This window comes from Gracilinanus agilis, chromosome 4 (assembly GCF_016433145.1).
Source record: "Gracilinanus agilis isolate LMUSP501 chromosome 4, AgileGrace, whole genome shotgun sequence".
Taxonomy (NCBI): domain Eukaryota; kingdom Metazoa; phylum Chordata; class Mammalia; order Didelphimorphia; family Didelphidae; genus Gracilinanus; species Gracilinanus agilis.
In genome coordinates, this window is record NC_058133.1 from 360,112,781 (window position 1) to 360,131,184 (window position 18,404).

The 18,404-nt window shown below is 34.4% G+C and overlaps 1 protein-coding gene across 1 annotated transcript in view; it reads left to right on the plus strand.

Moving 5' to 3' along the window:
• The window catches only part of FIG4 (FIG4 phosphoinositide 5-phosphatase), a 169,184-nt gene that overhangs the window by 76,601 nt on the left and 74,179 nt on the right, over positions 1-18,404 (plus strand). The window contains exons 11-15 of the mRNA XM_044676692.1: positions 4,916-5,049; positions 6,115-6,231; positions 8,484-8,529; positions 9,753-9,901; positions 11,112-11,278. Coding sequence (XP_044532627.1) covers positions 4,916-5,049; positions 6,115-6,231; positions 8,484-8,529; positions 9,753-9,901; positions 11,112-11,278 — 613 coding nt within the window. The remainder of the gene's footprint in view (positions 1-4,915; positions 5,050-6,114; positions 6,232-8,483; positions 8,530-9,752; positions 9,902-11,111; positions 11,279-18,404) is intronic.

Sequence of the window (18,404 nt, forward strand, 5' to 3'; positions counted from 1 at the left end):
AAAATTAATACCAGGGCAGAAGCTAAAGAATTTAAAAAAAAAAAAAAGACGAGGAGAGGGTTTTTTTTTCTGATTTCTTGACCTAGGATACTTCCATTAATCCCTTTGTCGGGTCCACATATAGATTAAATTTCTGTCTCAGTCTCCATGCTCTAGGAAAAAAAAAGCAAAAAATGAAAACTACAGGAAATTATTCTAGTCTACAAAGTATTCCATGTTTGCCAATCTGATCTTTTTGAGAAATATAGTAAAATGTTTAAGAATTTTAACTGTCTGGTAAAAAAAATTGTATTTGTAGAGTCAGATTTCAAAAGATATCATTAGGACACAGATCTAAATATATAAGACTTTGATAAGTGAATCATTGTTTATATTTTGCAGAGTTCTCATGTCACTGAAAAATCTATGGCATTAGACTCATTTAGGATGTTAGATTTAATTCTCTTAGTACATAATACGTTAAAAATTAATGTCTGATGTATGTAATTATTAGAGTGGTTTCTCCAAAATTCTCACATGTAAATTTATTTGAATGTTTTAAAAAGGTCAGTAGATTTTAAAAACTGTACTTGTTCATTGTTTCTTTGCTATTCAAAACCCAGAAGTAGTTAGAAACATGGTGATTATGTACTTGGGGTTTAAATTGCTCTTTAGTGGCAAAGTAGGCAGTGTTTTACTTTGTTTTGTTTTTTAAAGTGGCATTGGTTCCTGAAAATCAGAGGGTAAGAGAATATCACAGATTTGGTTCACTTCAGAGAGATTTTTTCATCCTATGATTAAAGAGTCAAAATGTGTGTGTGCATATACATGATGATGGTAACAAAAAGTCTACTACCACTTAAAATAATGAATTTATGAATAATATTCTTTGTTTCTTTTTTGAAATGTGGATTTTAAGTGCTAGTAAAAAAAAAGATATCAAGATTCCCTCAAAATTATGTTAAAAATATGGTGGATCCTAGGTTTACAGCTAGATGATACCTTAGAACAGCAATTCTCAAAATGGCCCCTGGAAGTCTCCAAGACCCTTTCAGGGATTCTATGACATTAAAATTATTTTCATAAGAACAGTAAGACATTATTTACCTATTGAAATAGTCCTTCCTTTTCTAATTACTTACTGATGTGAGGCTAGATTTTCTTTATATATTTCAATGAAAACAACATATTGCAACAGATTGACTATAGAATCAGATAGGAGAATCTAGTTGTCGCCTATTAATCCAGACATTAAAGAAATTAGCAAAATTTGTAGAACAACATGACTTTTCTCACTAATTTTTTTGTTTTGGAATAGAGTTATTTTTATAAAAATGTGTTAAAATGTGATGGGTTTATTATTATTTTCAAATAAATTAATAAAAAGTATAGAATTCGTCCATTTTAATTTTTAATATAATAAATATCAATTGATATAACTCACATAAACAAAAACTCTTTGGGGGTCCTCAGCAATTTTTAAGACTCTAAAGGGGTCCTAAAAACCAAAAAATTGAGAAGTACTGCTTTCAAGGTCATCTAGTTCAACCTTATTTTGTAGATGAGGGAGCTGAGTCTGAGAGACATGAAGATACTAGTGACAGGATTGAATGAAGCCACATTCTTTGATTACTTAAAATTTTTTCTTATTGGTTTAAAAGATGTAATAGGAAAAAATCAACACAAACACACATATGTGTATGTGTATATATATATATATATATATGTGTGTGTGTGTGTATATATATATATATAATTTTATTGTGCCTTAAATATATAGGGGTAGGCACCAGACTTACAGACATATTGTAGTCTGAAAGAACTGACTTGCCTAGTGTCACACAGCCAATAAGTAGCAGAACATCAAACCAGGTCTTTGGGGCTTTAAGGTTGGCTTTCTATCTGCTATTTCACATGACTTCTTTTGCATATTATGCCTTAGATATATAAATAAACCAAGTAAATTTTTAGTTTAGAGTCATCTGCTTGGAAACTTAGTATAGCTATTAGTGCTATTCTTTCCCTACAACTCTTGTGAAACTCCTTTAGATGATAACTTTTTCATCTTAGATAAGTTGATAAATTTTTCCCTTACATAATACTTATCTAATTTAATTCATTAGCCTTGAAAATTAAGCAGTTTTATAAACACAGGACTTGCCTTCAGCATCATGGGGCTAAGTGATTACCTTCCCAGTTCTTGGAAGCAGTCTTCTGAATTGAGGGATTTTTATTTGAATCATCTTTTAGATTGTTTAGGACAAATCTATTAGAAATGGGCTCTGGGAGTCCTCAGAACAAAAGAAGGAAGAAAGGAGAAAAAGAAGAAAGGAAAAGAAGGAAAAAAGAAAAAAAAGAAAAAAGAAAAAGAAGCTTACTAGAAAATGAATAAATTAAAAAGCATTTATTAAGTACCTCTTATATATCAGATACTGTGCTAGTTACTCAAGATACAATTCAAATTTGAAATAGTTTCTGCTCTCAAGGAGCTTATATTCTAATAAAAAGAGACTACATATCTAGAGAAGTAGTGGTGGCCTATTAAGGAAGGTTTGGTCTGAACAGGCATAAAGATTATGAGCAGAGAGTCATAGGGTAGATGATCCCTATTTTGTTTTCTTTTTTTGTTTCCTTCTTTGTTTCTTTTTCTCACTGTCTCTCTGTCTCTCTTTCTCCTCCCTCCCTCTACCACTGCCCCTTACCTTCCATCTTGGAATTGATACTTAATACGGGTTCCAAGACAGAAGAGTGATAAAGGCCAGACATTTGGGTCACACAGCCAGGAAGTGTCTGAGGCCAGATTTGAATCCAGAACCTTCCATCTCCAGTTCTGCCTATCCACTGAGCTACCTAATTATTCCCTTACATCACTTAAAAAATGTAATTTATTTATTTAGAATATTTTCCCATGGTTACATGATTCATGATCTTTCCCACCCTTCTTCCTTCCCCCCCTTGTGGAGCTGACAGGCAATTCCACTGGGTTATATATGTATCATTGTTCAAAACCTATTTCCATCTTATTAATATTTGCAGTAGAGTGATCATTTAAAGTTAACATCCTCAATCATATCCCCATTGAACCATGTGATCAATCATATGTTTTTCTACAATGTTTTGTAACAAATAAAATTAATATAGAGGGATAGAATTAAAAATATGGTTTTAAAGGGTTTATTGAAAGCCATTTAGAAAAATGAAGCCACATGTCTGTTAAGATTTAGTTCAAATGCTGCACCATATCTCTGCCCACCTAGCTGCTTCAGCAGGAAAGAGAGCGTACCAATCAAGTCCTGAGTCTTTATACCTCTGTCTACATTATTACACTTCCTGTCCACCTCATTATGCAAGAGGAATCATGGGAAATGTAGTTTTGAAAGAGTCCTAAATGTCCACAGGAAGTTTAGATCAGAGACCTCAAAATTATTTCAAGGACTTCCAAATTTCTAATATCACATTTTCTACTTCTGAAGTTCTTTCTCTGGATGTGGATAGTATTCCTTCTCATAAGTCCCTAGTATTGTCCTGGATCATTGCATTGCTGCTACTAGAAAAGTCTGTTATATTTGATTGTGATGCAAGGTTTCAGTTTCTGTGTACAATGTTTTCCTGGTTCTTCTCATTTCGCTCTGCATCAATTCCTGGAGGTCTTTCCAGTTCATATAGAAATCAAGCAGTTCATCACTCCTTATAGCTCAATAGTATTCCATTACCATCAGTTTCCATAGTTTGTTCAGCCATTCCCCAATTGAGGGACACCCCTTCATTTTCCAATTTTTTGCTGCTATACAAAGTAGAACTATAAGTATTTTTGTACAAACATTTTTCCTTATTACCTCTTTGGGGTATAACCCTGCCTCCCCCCCACACCCCCAGTGGTATGACTAGATCAAAGGGCAGACATTTTTTAAAGCCCTTTGGGCATAATTCCACTTTGCCTTCCAGGATGGTTGAATCAATTCACAACTCTGCCAGCAATATATTAGTGTCCTAATTTTGCCGCATCCCCTCCAACACTTACTATTTTCCTTTGCTTTCATATTAGCCAATATGCTAGGTGTGAGGTGGTACCTCAGCGTTGTTTTGATTTGCATTTCTCTAATTAGGAAGGATTTTGAACTGTTTTTCTATGTGCTTATTGATAGTTTTGATTTTTTTATTTGAAAATTGTCTTTTCATGTCCCTTGACCATTCATCAGTTAGGGAATGGCTTGATATTTTTATACAATTGACTTAGCTCCTTATGAATTTGAGAAATGAGATCTTTGTCCGAGGTTTTTGTCATAAAATTTTTTTCTGAATTTGTTGTTTCCCTTCTAATTTTGGTTGCATTGGTTTTGTTTGTACAAAACCTTTTTAACCTTTTTAATTTAATAAAATCAAAATCATTCATTTTATATTTTGCAATGTTCTCTATCTCTTGCTTGGTCTTAAATTCCTTCCTTTCCTATAGATCTGACAGGTATACTATTCTATATTCACCTAATTTCTTTTATGATTTCACTCTTTATATTTAAGCTACTTACCCATTTAGACTTTATATTGGTGTAGGGTATGAGATGTTCTTCTAAACCTGATTTTTCCCATTCTGTTTTCTAATCTTACACCATTTTAAATAACAGAGGAATTCCTGCTTCTACGTACTCTATTACTGTCCCAAAGGAAGAGATGGCATCTTTATTAGCAGTATTTGTTTATGAATTCAAGTTAAGCCTATGTCATTTCAGTTTATTATGTTAATTTCTTTGGGGTTTTCTAAATAATATAATCCATTTAATTTCCCTATCATTCAAGTCATTCAGTCCTAAATTTTAGTAGGTAGCCTTAGCCTTCTGACTTTTAAATTATGTGAGCTCAAAGATATTTTAAAATCTTTGCTTTTGACATAAGCTAATTATAATGTTAAGAGTATTGTTTTTTTTTTATTTTAATAAAGGAACGTGAAAAAAGAAAGCATGAAAGAATTCTGAGCGAAGAACTTGTTGCTGCTGTTACTTACCTCAATCAGTTTTTGCCTCCTGAACATTCTATTGTTTATATCCCTTGGGACATGGCCAAATATACCAAAAGGTGAATAGACAGACATTTATGTGTTGTGCCAAATAAATACTATTGTTTTATTTTTTTTTCACATCAGTCATATTGCTGGTAGATGAGTAAACATAAGTAACAGCCAAATTGCCCTAACCTATCCAAAACCCAAACTTTATTTGAGATTGCCACACTTTAGCTCTTCTTCTGTTAGTTAAGAGGATATTGCTACCCCTTGAAGGTATCAGTCTTCCTTTTTTGTAAACCATTTTATGCTCTGGCTGAATAAATCTGCTTTCTTAAACATTGCTTTTGAATCTGTCACTCCTTTGTATAAGAATCAACAGTGGCTCCCTCCTGTTTATGTTGAATCTGAATTCCTCATTCTAATATTAAGACCTTCCATCACTTGGCTTGTCTAATAAATCTGAAATACTAAGACTTGTTAATCTTGCTGTAAAGCCCTTTTGCCCCATATTCAACTCGATATGACCTATCCCTTTCCTTTTGCTTATGATATTCTAGGTGACTAGAGAATATTCTCTCTGCCCATAAGTGTCAGACATATCTTTTAAAACTTGACTAATCTAATGGTGCCTTTTCGGGGTAACTCAATCTAGTCATCCATGGATTTAGTTTGTACTTTAAAATATTTTCTACTCATTACTACTAAATTGTTACAGTTTATGTCTTGTAGTTTTGTATTTCCTAAATAGACTATGATCATATCTGTTAATTCTTTTGTATCTCTCCTTCACCCCTCTGCCCTCATAAAACCTTATAGGGAAAGTGCTACACTCTTCCTTGATGGATGCGACATTACTTTTGGAGGAGACAATAAAATAGGAAAATGAGTAGCATTGACAATATATAACGAAATTAAAGATCCCAGATTCGTGATGCTGTTATAGACCCTTTGAATATGTTTTTGCATTAAATGTTGCTGATTAGCACCTATAGGTCTAGAAATGGATCATTATAATTTTATTACTAAGAACCCACTTAAATCTCTATAAAAAACACGAATATTCTTCTACCTAAATGTATTTGTCCCATTTCTTGAAGGTAAAAAACTGATTTTAAATTTGAATTTTCCCCTCCCAGCAAGCTTTGTAATGTTCTTGATCGTCTGAATGTGCTTGCAGAAAGTTTGGTAAAGAAGACAGGTTTCTTTGTAAACCGTCCAGATTCCTACTGTAGCATTTTGCGACCTGATGAAAAGTAAGTATGTATTTTTTTTAAATGTAAAAGGTAGCAAGGAATTTTTTAAGGTCACAAAGGTAGAAATACCTGTTACTTATAAAAGGAATAACTAATGCTTTGTGACTATATTAACTGATCTGATTAAGTGGCCCAAACTCTAGCTGCAAGTTCTGGAATAATCTATGTATTGAATGAATACCATAGTGCTGACTTATGCAATGGGTCTTTTTGCTTTGGGCAAAAAGTAAATCAGTTACCTATAACTGATAGCCCCTTTTAAAAACATGGTTTGATGTAGTCCTTTTACCCTCCAAACTTGTAGATTTTATATTATCATGGGAGAGATGTGATTAGGGTCACAACTGGGTGGTAGAAACAAAGTATTAGAAAAGCAACAAAGGTTTCTTTAATTACTTCCTTCTTACAGCCTCTTGCATCATCTCAGAGATTGTCCCTCTCCCTTTTCCTCCACCTCTCAAGCAAGGTGGGCTTCAAGGTGGCAAAGGCACTAGCTGTACCTTTGTCATTGTATTCTTGTTTGATATTTAATAAAGAGAGATCTTTATTAGGTGACTTTGAATAATTGGCTCCTGAGGAACTGGGTCAATGCTATCATTATTGCAAGTTTTTTCAGTTTCACATGTTTGAAATTCAGATTTGGGGATAGGGAGAAGCCCCAGCAACAGAAGTAAAAATCAAATAAAAGAATATTTTTAGCCCTTTGCATCTACTGTGTGTACATTTTTTTCTCCAATCCCCTCCCACTCCAATAGTGCAACTTTTTGTCCTCTGGCATGAGCAGAAACATCCTATATCATACATAAATCAGTTGTACTAAGGGTATTGACAGAATTATATCATACCCCGTTACTGATTTATATGTAAATGTGCTAGCATTATCAGTATTTTCAGAGGATAGCAAATTATTTGTCAGTGGTCTATGGAGAGGTAGTGTGATATGGATCAAGCGCCAGCCTTGAGGCCAGGAAGATATTTTCAGGTCCCACCCTTTCCTTCCCTCTCCAAATGCCCAGCATAAGTCACTCAATTTCTCATCATTCTAGGCAATTCTTAAGACTATCAGTTGCAGAGAAGGTTCCAACCTGCATTGGTATAGCTGAGGAGGCTGATTTAGGAGACCTTTAATGTCTCTTTTACTCCTAAATTACTGGTCTGTGAGCTAAGTCAACAATACAAAAAGTCAGCATTTTACTTAGATATACTTGAAGTAGTACAGAAAAATTATGAAGTTTCTTATACTGGTGAAGTCACAATTCTGGTCCTTATCTGTATCCTTGGAAAGGAGACTTGATGGCCAAGATGAAATACATAATTTAGGCAGTGCAATTTTTTATGTAGTTGTATAATTCCACTAGATTCTCCTTTAATGTAAGTAACTAACATGAGATACTATACACATGTTTATTTTCTCATATATTTAAATAAATTTGAAGAGGCACTGAGGTATAGTAGAGAAGAGCGTTAGCTTTTGAGTCAAAAGTCCTGGGTCTTCAATTCTTGGCTCTATCCCTTTCTACCTACATTCTTTGAGCAAATCACTTGAACTCTCTGGGATTCAATCCTTCAGACTTTTAATGTCCCTTCCAGCCCTAAAATTGTGGGTCTCTGTCTTAAGTAAACAATAATAAAAAGTTACCATTTTACATGGATGTATTTCAAGCACAACTGAAAAAGAATGAGCATTGATCCTACTAGAATTAGCATCATATCTATTTTGGGGGCGCCATATTTTCAAAAGGATGTGGAGAAATTGGAGCAGCTCTAGAGACAAATGAACTAAAGAAATTAAAATGATGGAAAATTGGTCCAAGGAAGAAAGTTGAAGGAATGATTGAGGTTTATTTTGAGAAGAAAAGACTGAAGAAAATGATGTTATATCTTTTAGTTTATGAAATATTTTATGAAGATGATTTTTAATACTTATTCTTTATGCTTGTGAGATGAAATAATAGGCAATAGGTATATTGGTTGAAATCGAAGAAGAATTGCAATAGTGGGAGAGAAAAAATGTTAGAATTACCAAGGTAGGTTATGGAAGTTTCTTTCCTGGACAAGACTAGCACAGAAATGGCAACCATCTATTTTGTTTGATTTATATATTTATCTGCTTGCAAAGAGGACTCTATATCAATTCAGTTCTTGATGTTCTTTATGGCTCTCTTGTTTTTATATTATGGCAATTTAAAATGAACAAAAGTCAATATGAAATTTACCTTCTGAAATTAAAAATGAGTCTTTTTTTTAAACAGGTGGAATGAACTAGGAGGATGTGTAGTTCCCACTGGTCGCTTGCAGGTATAGAAAAGAGTAATGATTAATAGAAAATGTATCTATTAATTTAATGTAGAAATCTGAAAACAAATATGGAGAAGTATAATTCTTGCTTGGGGCATAATTTAACATATACCTGTTTTTTAATGTCCTAGCTTCTTAAAAATTTCTTCTTAGATATTTCTAATGCCAAATGCTGAATATTTAATGGATTGTATTTACTATTTATGTAATATAGGATTATTAGTTTAATAATCCTATATTACACTTATGGAATCTTTGTCCTGGAAATAGCAGTCATTTAACTAATAACTAAAAAGAATTGAGATTTAATTCCACAAATATTTATTAGAAATTTGCTCTAAGCTTGGGATTGGATGAGATGCCAAACCAAGATAATATACAATCCCTGCCTTCCTGGAAATTATATTTTATTAGAGGATCTCATTTCTCTATACATTTCTACAGTCCTCTATGCAGAGAGATCCTGTTACACCTAGGGCTCTCAAATCACCCTCTGGGATTAATGAAGTACACTGAGAGATAAGTGCCTTATCAGAGACAGAACCTTAGGCTCTCTTAGAAAAGCCTTATCACAACTTTGTCTAATGCCAAAAGACTGATAGCTAGGCACTGAGATGGTACCATATAGCCATAGTATACAAAATATTGTGCTCAGGTCTGGACACCAAATTTTAGGATAAACATGAATAAGTTGGAGAATGTCTAGAGAAGAGCAACAAGAATGGTGAAGATCCTTGAATTCATACTCTTTGTGGTTCAGTTGAAGCATAATTAGCATAAAGATGGTGGGGCAGAGGGTGCATGATAGGTCTTTAAATACTGCATTTTGAAAAATTTGATTTGTTCTTTGGCATCAGATGGGGAAGATGGTAGTAGGTGCAAAGAAGCAAATGTAGGCTTAATGTCTGGAAAAACTTCCTAGTAAATAGAGCTGTTCCAAAGAGATATGGGGGGGGGGGCAGTCTTGGATAGTGTTGGGTTTTTCTTCTTTGGAATTCTTTAAATAAAGGCTACATAATCACTTGTCAGACAATGAATTACTCTGAGGGGTACAAGCTGGGATATTTGAGTGCTAAGGTCTCTTCCAGCTCTGAAACTCAGTATGTTAATACCTCTTATTACTCTCAAAAAAAGAAAAGAGAACGACTATTATGAAATGTATAATTGAAATAATTATGATTACATTATAATGACAGAAGAATCTTATGTTATTCATTTCTTAGACTGGAGTTCTTCGAACCAATTGTGTGGATTGCTTAGATCGCACTAATACAGCCCAGTTCATGGTAGGAAAGTGTGCTTTAGCTTATCAGCTATATTCCTTGGGGTTGATCGACAAACCTAATCTACAGTTTGATACGGATGCAGTTAGGTAAGATTTGTTTTATATACCATTACTTCAGCATAATAGCACAAAGCAAATGTTTATGACATTTTTAAAGTGTTCATTATATTTGATGGTCTTATGAAATAATTAGACATGCTATTTAATCTTGTGGTCATACTATTTAATTCAGTTCTAAGTTATATTTTCTATATGATATTAATCAAATCAATTCTTTGAACAATAGTATTTAATATAGATATATCATGCAACTTTTTTCCTATATTTTAAGGTAATTTTAAGTAAATGGGACTTTTATATTTTAAGGTAATATTATTTTAAGTAAATAGGACTTACTTGAGGAGCTGAATTTTTTTATATTTCTTTAAAATGTTAGCACTTTGAGTGGGCAGCTGGGTAGCTCAGTGAATTGAGAGCTAGGCCTAGAGATGGGAGGTCCTAGGTTCAAATCTGGACTCGGACACTTCCCAGCTGTGTGACCCTAGGCAAGTCACTTGACCCCCATTGCCTGCCCTTACCACCCTTCTGCCTTGGAGCCAATACACAGTATTGACTCCAACACAGAAGGTAAGGGTTTAAAAAAAAAAAAGTTAGTACTTTGAGAGCAATGACTCTTGTATTTTTTATTTGCATTTTTTGCAAATAAATATGCATTGCATATTTATTTAGAATTTATTAATCAAAGAACAGAATTTAAATAAGAGGCTACTTTAAAAATACATCTGTTCTTGACTTTCCTGAAAAAAAAGTTAAAGCAAAGTTGAAACAGTCACCTTCACAGATTTCATTATAACTAGAAATCTTAACAGATATTTAAATATGCACAAGTTAGAATTATGTATTCTTTTTAGGGAATGATTTTGCTATAACTTTGTATGACAAGAGCCTGCCTTTTTAAAGAAGGCATTTTAAAAGTAAAATAGATGTCACATGTGAGCTGCAAAAAGTCAGAAGCACACAGACAATTTATCTCAGCTCATTGTGTTTCTGCTTAGGTTACTTTAAATGAATATTTATTTACATATTTTGGCTACTGAAATACTAATTGAATGAAAGCATAATAAAAAGAAGAATTCTAACTTCAATATGAATAAGATTGACCTTTGACTTGAAGGAAAAAAGAAAACAAAGCATAGGAAAGTCAGAAGTAAGAGACTGTCTCAAGGCCATAGTCCAAAGAAATGATTTTGTAAAGAGTTCTGATAAAATTCTTAAATGTGCATTGTCTTTTGCTTAGGCTCTTTGAGGAGCTATATGAAGATCATGGTGATACACTGTCTCTTCAGTATGGTGGTTCTCAGCTTGTTCATCGAGTAAAAACTTATAGGAAGATAGCTCCATGGACCCAGCATTCTAAAGACATCATGCAAACTCTGTCTAGATATTACAGTAATGCTTTTTCAGGTAAATGGGGAGGTATAGATAATTTTAGAACTCAGAGAGATACAAAGAGTGGTTAAGGTTTTTGTTGTTTCTTTTATAACACTTCATATATACTTTTTTTTTCAGACAAAATCAGGCTAAGCTTTTTTTTTTCTTTCAGAGCTAAACTTTTAAACTGCTTTAGCATTAAACATAGTTGTTCCTAATTAAGGACTATAATGTATGACCTACCTATCTTAGTCAGGTCTCTTCCCCTCTCATGTTTCTCATTTGTAAAATGAAAAGGTTTGGTAGATGATCTTTTAAGGTCTCTTCCAGTTTTAAATCTATGTTCCTAACGCTGACTATTTTGTGATCATGCATATTTGCTTACATTTTCTATATGTTAAATAAAATTGCTACTCATACTTCACCTGCTATTTTGATTATAATGCACAGGTGGCTTTTTTTGGTTGTTGTTGAGAGAGAACAGTTAAGAAAAATAGCTCTATTGACTGCTCTGACAACTCCCTGAATTTGTAAAATCACTTATTTCTTGTGAATTAAATAAATAATTTATAATAATCTTTGCCAATGATCCAAAAATGATTATTTTTAAAAATATCCTTTCTATCCTTTCTTCTTCATATGAATAGAAACTTTATCCAGAACCTTCTGAAGTCAAATCATCAGACATTTATTAAGTGCCTGCTATGTGCCAGGGACTGTGCAAAGTGATGAGGAATCAAAAAGGCAAAAAAAAAAAAAGTCATCCAAATAGTACCTCCTCTTAGTCTGATGGGAGAGACAACATGGAAATGACCACGTACAAACAAGATATATATAATTTAAATTGGATATACTTAAAAAGGGAAGGCACCAGCATTCATGGAGAATATGAAAGAAGAACTTTATCTGGGCCTCGAAGGAAGCTAGGGAAACCAGAAGAGATGAAGATGATGAGGGAGAGAATTACAGGCATGGAAGGTAGCCAATGAAGATCTTTATGATTAGGAAATATAGTATTGGGTGAAAAAGAACATAACTAGAAGGCAGATTACATAGCAGTGATAGGCAAACTTTTTAAAGAGGGGGCCAAAGGAAATGCTCATCTGTCAGTCTGTTCTAAGGCAACTCTTTCGAAGTTTCATTGTATTGTATCCTACTCATTGTATTCGTCAGATTAGGAATAATGTTTTACTGGATAGAACATTTCAGGGGACTGCATCTGGCCCACGGGCTGTAGTTTGCCCATCACTGAATAGGGAATAGTCAAGTGTAAGAAGACTGGAAAGGTGGGAAAGAAGCCAGGTTATTAAGGGCTATTAAAGCAAAAAAAAAAATCTAGAGTTTGAACAGGATTGAATTTTCTTAGACATAACAGCCTATAGGAAGGAATTGCTCTTGTTTTTTTTTTTAATTGTTGGTCAGTCATTTCAGTCATGTCGAATTCTTTCTTATCCCATTTGAGGTTTTCTTGGCAAAGATACTAGAATGCCATTTCCTTCTCTAGCTCATTTTATAGATGAGGTGCTGAGGGTTAAGTGATTTGGCGAGGGTCACCCAGCTAATAAGTGTCTGAGGCTAGATTTGAACTTGGGAAGATGTGTCTTCCTGACTTCTGACCTGGTGCTCTATCCACTGCAATACCTAGCTGCCTAAAATTTTTTTAGGAGGTGTACAAAAAGTTTTATTTGCTTTCTCTCTGTCATCTTATTTTATTTGCTTTCTCTCTGTCATCTTGTAGTTGAAGACCAGTGGTTTGCATCATTCCTCTTTTAAAACACATTTCTTTTATTGATGGATTATTTGACTATTCTCTTAATCCTGTGTCTGTAATTACCAGAAATGAGAATATCTGCAAGAACATTCTCTTTTTTTCCTAGTGAGTTTTAGCCATTTCCATTCCTTTAGCCAGCTTTGAGTACAACATTGAATGTTCCAGTATTGACTGGGTTCATTTTACTAATTCTTAAGAAACCAAGAAGGTGGCTATTTGAACAAAGTGTTCAAGTGTATTAATATAAGCGAGGTGACCACCTTAAATAGCCCTTTGTGTTCTAGTTTCAAAAACCAGGGTTATACAAGAAAACGTTGATAAATGGAAACAAAACTATTTAACCTAGAATATAATGCTTGACCAAACCCTGAAAATAGGAAAATATTATAGTTAGTTGACATAGTTCTAAATGGGAGTCTACTTACTCTTGAAGTTATCTGGTTAGGGATATCTTACTTGAAGAGGGAAACATATACTCTCCCCCAATGGCAGTATGGCCTTATGTTTTATAGAACTTCTTTTATTGTTAGAAAAAAGAAGCAGGTGTTCCAAGTGTCTTTTTTTTTTAACACAAATCCTAATGCTAAGTTACAGATTTTGTCTTTATAATATATTTATGTTTTTAAGCATTTAGAGTCTGAAGTAATCTGTTTATTGCCTAGCACACCTATATATGTTCAACTCTCTTTTAATGAGGAATGAAAATAAACCCATTACGGAGTCTTTTGAGGTCTTGATGTCTTATCATTTCCCCTGGGCCAAATTCCATAATTTACTAGTTTTTCATAGGAGCCCAATTGGAAGCTGAGACTGAACACAGTAGGCTAAGGCCTAATTCAATAAAAATACTGCCTGATTTCCTGGTGTGTTCAAACCAGTGCTTAAGCAATGTGTTTCTGCACACGTACATGTGATATCTTTTTAAAAAATCTATTTTGTGTCTTTCTACTTACTGTGTGAGGTTTCAAGGTCCCAAGTTAACAGTGAAGAAGAGAGATGGTAACTTTTGTAAATAAGATTCTCTTTCTCATTTATTTTTTTAAAATAATATTTTATTTTTCCCCAATTACATGTAAAAACATTTAAAAATATTTTTTAAGTTCCAATTTCTCTCCCTCTCTCCCATCCTTCACCCTCCCAGAGATGGTAAGTGATCTGATATAGATTTTACATGTGCAATCAGATAAAACATTTTTCCATAGGAATTATTTTAAAGAAGAGATCTCAAACAAGGAAAAAAATGGAAAAAAAGAAGAAAGTGAAATATAGTGTGTTTTGGCCTGCATTCTCTCACTTATTTTTTAGGGTAATTATCTTTTCTTCATGGGAGCTAATGGAGATGTCAGGCCTTTAATTTTCTTTGATCTTTTTCTTTTTATTATTCACAAATGTCATCAATTTTTGTCCTTGTTTTCTTAAACTGCCTTTTCATACTTACTGTCTCTTCTTCTCCCTCCACCATGAAAAGAATTGAGAGAAATAGTGAAAGAAGAGTGAAGGAGAAAGGAAAAAAGAGAAGAAAAGGATATTGGATTACAAATACTGATTCTGTCTTTAATTCTGTGACCTTGGACAAGCCACTCCCTTCTTTGGACCTCAGCTTCCCCTTTTGTAAAATAAGGAGGAAGGGTGACAGAGCTAGGAGGGGAAGAGAAGCAGAGGGGCTGTTCTTTCCAGTGGAAGATTCCCTACACAGCTTTAGGTGCTCCAGGGTAGTGGTTGAGGACAATTGGGAGGAGTGGAGAGGCGTCAGAGGTGGGCTTTTAGATGTTTAACAATCAGCTCTCTGGGAAAAAAAAGACATACTTTTAAGTTTTATTTGCATTATTAACATTTTATCTATCTCTTTCTTAAATCTAAACAGTGAATGAAACAGTATAAATGAAGCCCTGATTTGTAGAGTTCTCCAGTTTCCAAGGGTAAATGCTCACACTGAAACTAACAGTTTATTATACTGTTATATTATATATACATACCCCTTTTCATCAAGGAACTAGGCAGGTTACTTCTGTTTTATCACAAAATTTGTGGGGTTTGGAGCCAGTCTGGGTGCAGGGAGTGCTAGAGCACAATAGTAGAGTTAGTGGTCGTGGTAAGCTATGTATTTAAGTGAGAGAACAATGAATGGAGCTTTGAGGGTAATTAACCACACTCCCTGTGGATAATGCAAGAATGTTTTGTCTGACTGGCCAGAGTTTGTGACTTGATTTGGTTGCTAGTATAGCCTTCCCCTTCCCCCTATTGATGCAATGGAGCCATATTTCTGCCCAATATTGGGGGAATCTGGAAGTGACTTTGGCCTCTGGTCAATTCAACCTTTTAACACTTTTATTTGGGAGAGACTTCCCTACAGTGGGAAAAATGTTTTAGTGGAGAACAGAAGCCTATTATTAAGAGATTATTAACCTTTGGGGCAGTTTCATTCATTGTTTGGATAAATAAAGGTACTCAGTTCTTTGGCTCACCAGAGCATGCTTCTGATGTGAGGGGATAGGTACTGGCCTGATGATGGAGATAGTACTACTCAATCAGCATGCATTTTTATTAACACAATGCATAGATACAAAGAAAGGCAAAAACAGCCCCTTCCCTTAAGGAACTCACAGTCTAAAAGATAGCATGTAAATAATTAGTTTGTATAAACAAACTCTATGCAGAGTGTCTGGAAAATCATTTCAAAAGGATTCCACTAGCAGTCATGGGAGCAGGAGCTATAAAGGCCTCTGCAAACGAGGAGATTTGAGCAGAATCTTGAAGAAATTGAGGGACACTTAGGGGTGAAGATGAGGAGACAGAGCAAAGGATAAGGGGAGAAGAGATAGAATGTTATGGATGAGGATAGCTGGATTATATAGCTTGAGGAGGAGGACTCAAGATGTAAATGGAAGAAGACTGCAAAGGTAGCTAGGGGCCAAGTTATGAAGGGTATTAAATACTAAACTTTTTGTTTTATGCTGGAAGAAATGGGGAGCTACTAAAGCCCCGTGAGAAGGGGAAATGATGTGGTTAGATCTATGCTTTAGAAAAATTGCTGGCAGCTGAGTAAAAGATATATTCAAATGGAAAGAGGCTAGATCAGAAACCAGTTAGCAGGCCATGTAATAGTCTAGCTGAGAAGCAATGAGGGCCTGTACTAGAGTGGTGACTGTTTGACTGGAGAGAAGAGGATGTCCATGAGAGATAATGTGAAAGGAGAAACAATAAGATAATAGCAGACTGCGTTTGTGGAATGGGTACAAGAACAAAATTGAGGATGACACTGAAGCTGGAAGTCTGCATGACTAGGAGAGTGGTGGTGCCCTCAACAGTGATAGGGACCTTTGGAAGAGGGAAAGTTCAGGGCAAAAGATAATGGGTTCTGATACTGAATTTGTGATGCCTATAGGCCATCCAGTTTGAGATGAACAAAAGGCAGTTGGTGATTTGAGATTGGAGTTCAGGGCTAGGTATATAGATCTTGGAGTCATCTGTATAGAGATGATAACTGAGGCCATGGAATTGATGAGATCTTAAAGCAAGATTATATGTAGGAGAAGAGAAGAGGGGCCAGGATGAGGCCTGAAAGGACCCACACAGTTTCATAGGTGAAGATCCAGCAAAGGAGACTGGGGAGTAGTAGTGAAACAGGTAGGAGGAGAACCAGCAGAATACATGGTCAGAAAAGATTAGAAAGAAAAAAAAAATTCAAGAGGAAGAGGTTCAAAGGCTGCAGAGAGGTCAAGAAGAATAGGAAATGAGGAAAGGCCATTAGCTTAGGCAGCTATCAGATCATTGGTAACTTTGGAATTGGATAGATCTGTTTTTTTAAGCTAGCAAGATAAAACTAAAATTGTTCTGTAGTTTTAAGATAGGAGCATTTGACTAAAAGGGACCATTTTGCAAAATTTGTATTTGTATTTATTTTTTATTTTTATTTTAATAACAAACTTCCACATGAGTTTTCTGAGTTATATGATCCAAATTGTCTCCTACCCTTCTTTCTTCCCCACTCCCAGAGGTGTCGAGCAATTTAAGCTGGATTATACATGCCAAAATTTGTCTTTTTTTAAAAAAATAATAGTTGTATATTTTTAAAATTAAGTTTAGCGAATTTTTTTTAGTTTGTAGAATAAAACTATGTTTTTTTATGATTGAATATTCAAATTTCCTGGATGCACACCCTATTAAAAGTACACACACACACACACACACACACATATATATATATATATATATATATATATATATATATATATCTGTGCATCTGCCCTATTTTTGATATGACAGAAAATTGAGAGAGAACTGTTTCTCACCCCTTAGGAAGAACAGAATATGGTATAACTCCTAGTTGGTGAAACAAGTGATTGTTATCATTTCTAGGATTGTGAGACAGGAGTATAAAAAAATCTGACAAGCTTAAGTTTGCAGGGTGAGTAAATGACAGATTTAGGAGAGAGATCATTTAGTTGTTTTTTTTTTTTCTTTGTTTGTTTTTTCAGTTCAGTGATCTCTTCCCTTGCTCCTTTGAAGCAAAGTGAAAATTCATGTGTTATGGTAATTTTTGTTTTGCCTGATAATGATAATAGTGATTCCAAAGATAATGACAAGGCCTAGACCTGTGGTATAGGTAATTCCCAGGTGAGGAAATTCCCTCTTCCAATGCAGGTAGCATCTTCTCTATAATTTATGGTCTTTAGAGAACTACTGGGAGCACCAAGAGGTTAAATCTCTTGTTTAGACTTGGATAGGACTTGACCTCTGGTCTTCCTAGTTCGGGAGCCAATTCTCCATTATACCACATTGCCTCTCATAAAAGAAAAATCATATCTGTGCTTTTGTTGTTTAGGAAATTTCCAGTGAAGAACATCCTCCCAACCAATTTGGGTCACCACCTACCTTCTCTGTGACTTACAGACTTAACAGAGTTGATGAGGGCACTGAGGAGTTAAGTTTTACAGTTCACAGAGCAATATATTTCAGTGAGGACTTGAACCCAGATACTTGATCCTTGACTCCAAACCTGGCTTTCTTTTTACTATGCTGTGATGCCAATTCACACTGATATAGTATTTTAAGACTTTCTAAACATTTTGCTGATTCCGTGTGAGGTAAATAGTCTCAAGAATTAGAGATATGGGGGAAATTGCCCTTTATAAATTCCATGAAAAAGTCAATTTTTTCATGTTTTCTTTTCTTCTGATGGATAGAAACTCTCTGGCCTGATTCAACAAGTCAAAAATATGCTCCCTCATTAATTTTGCTTGGAAATGAAACTGTTTTTTCTTTATAATCTTTGGAGAGATGAATGAAGGGAGATAAGAGGGAAGCAGTATTTTTGAGTAAGATTTCTGTTCTGGTCAAATACCTGTTGGTTGTTTTTGTGAAGGCTTTTTTTATATGAACTTTCAA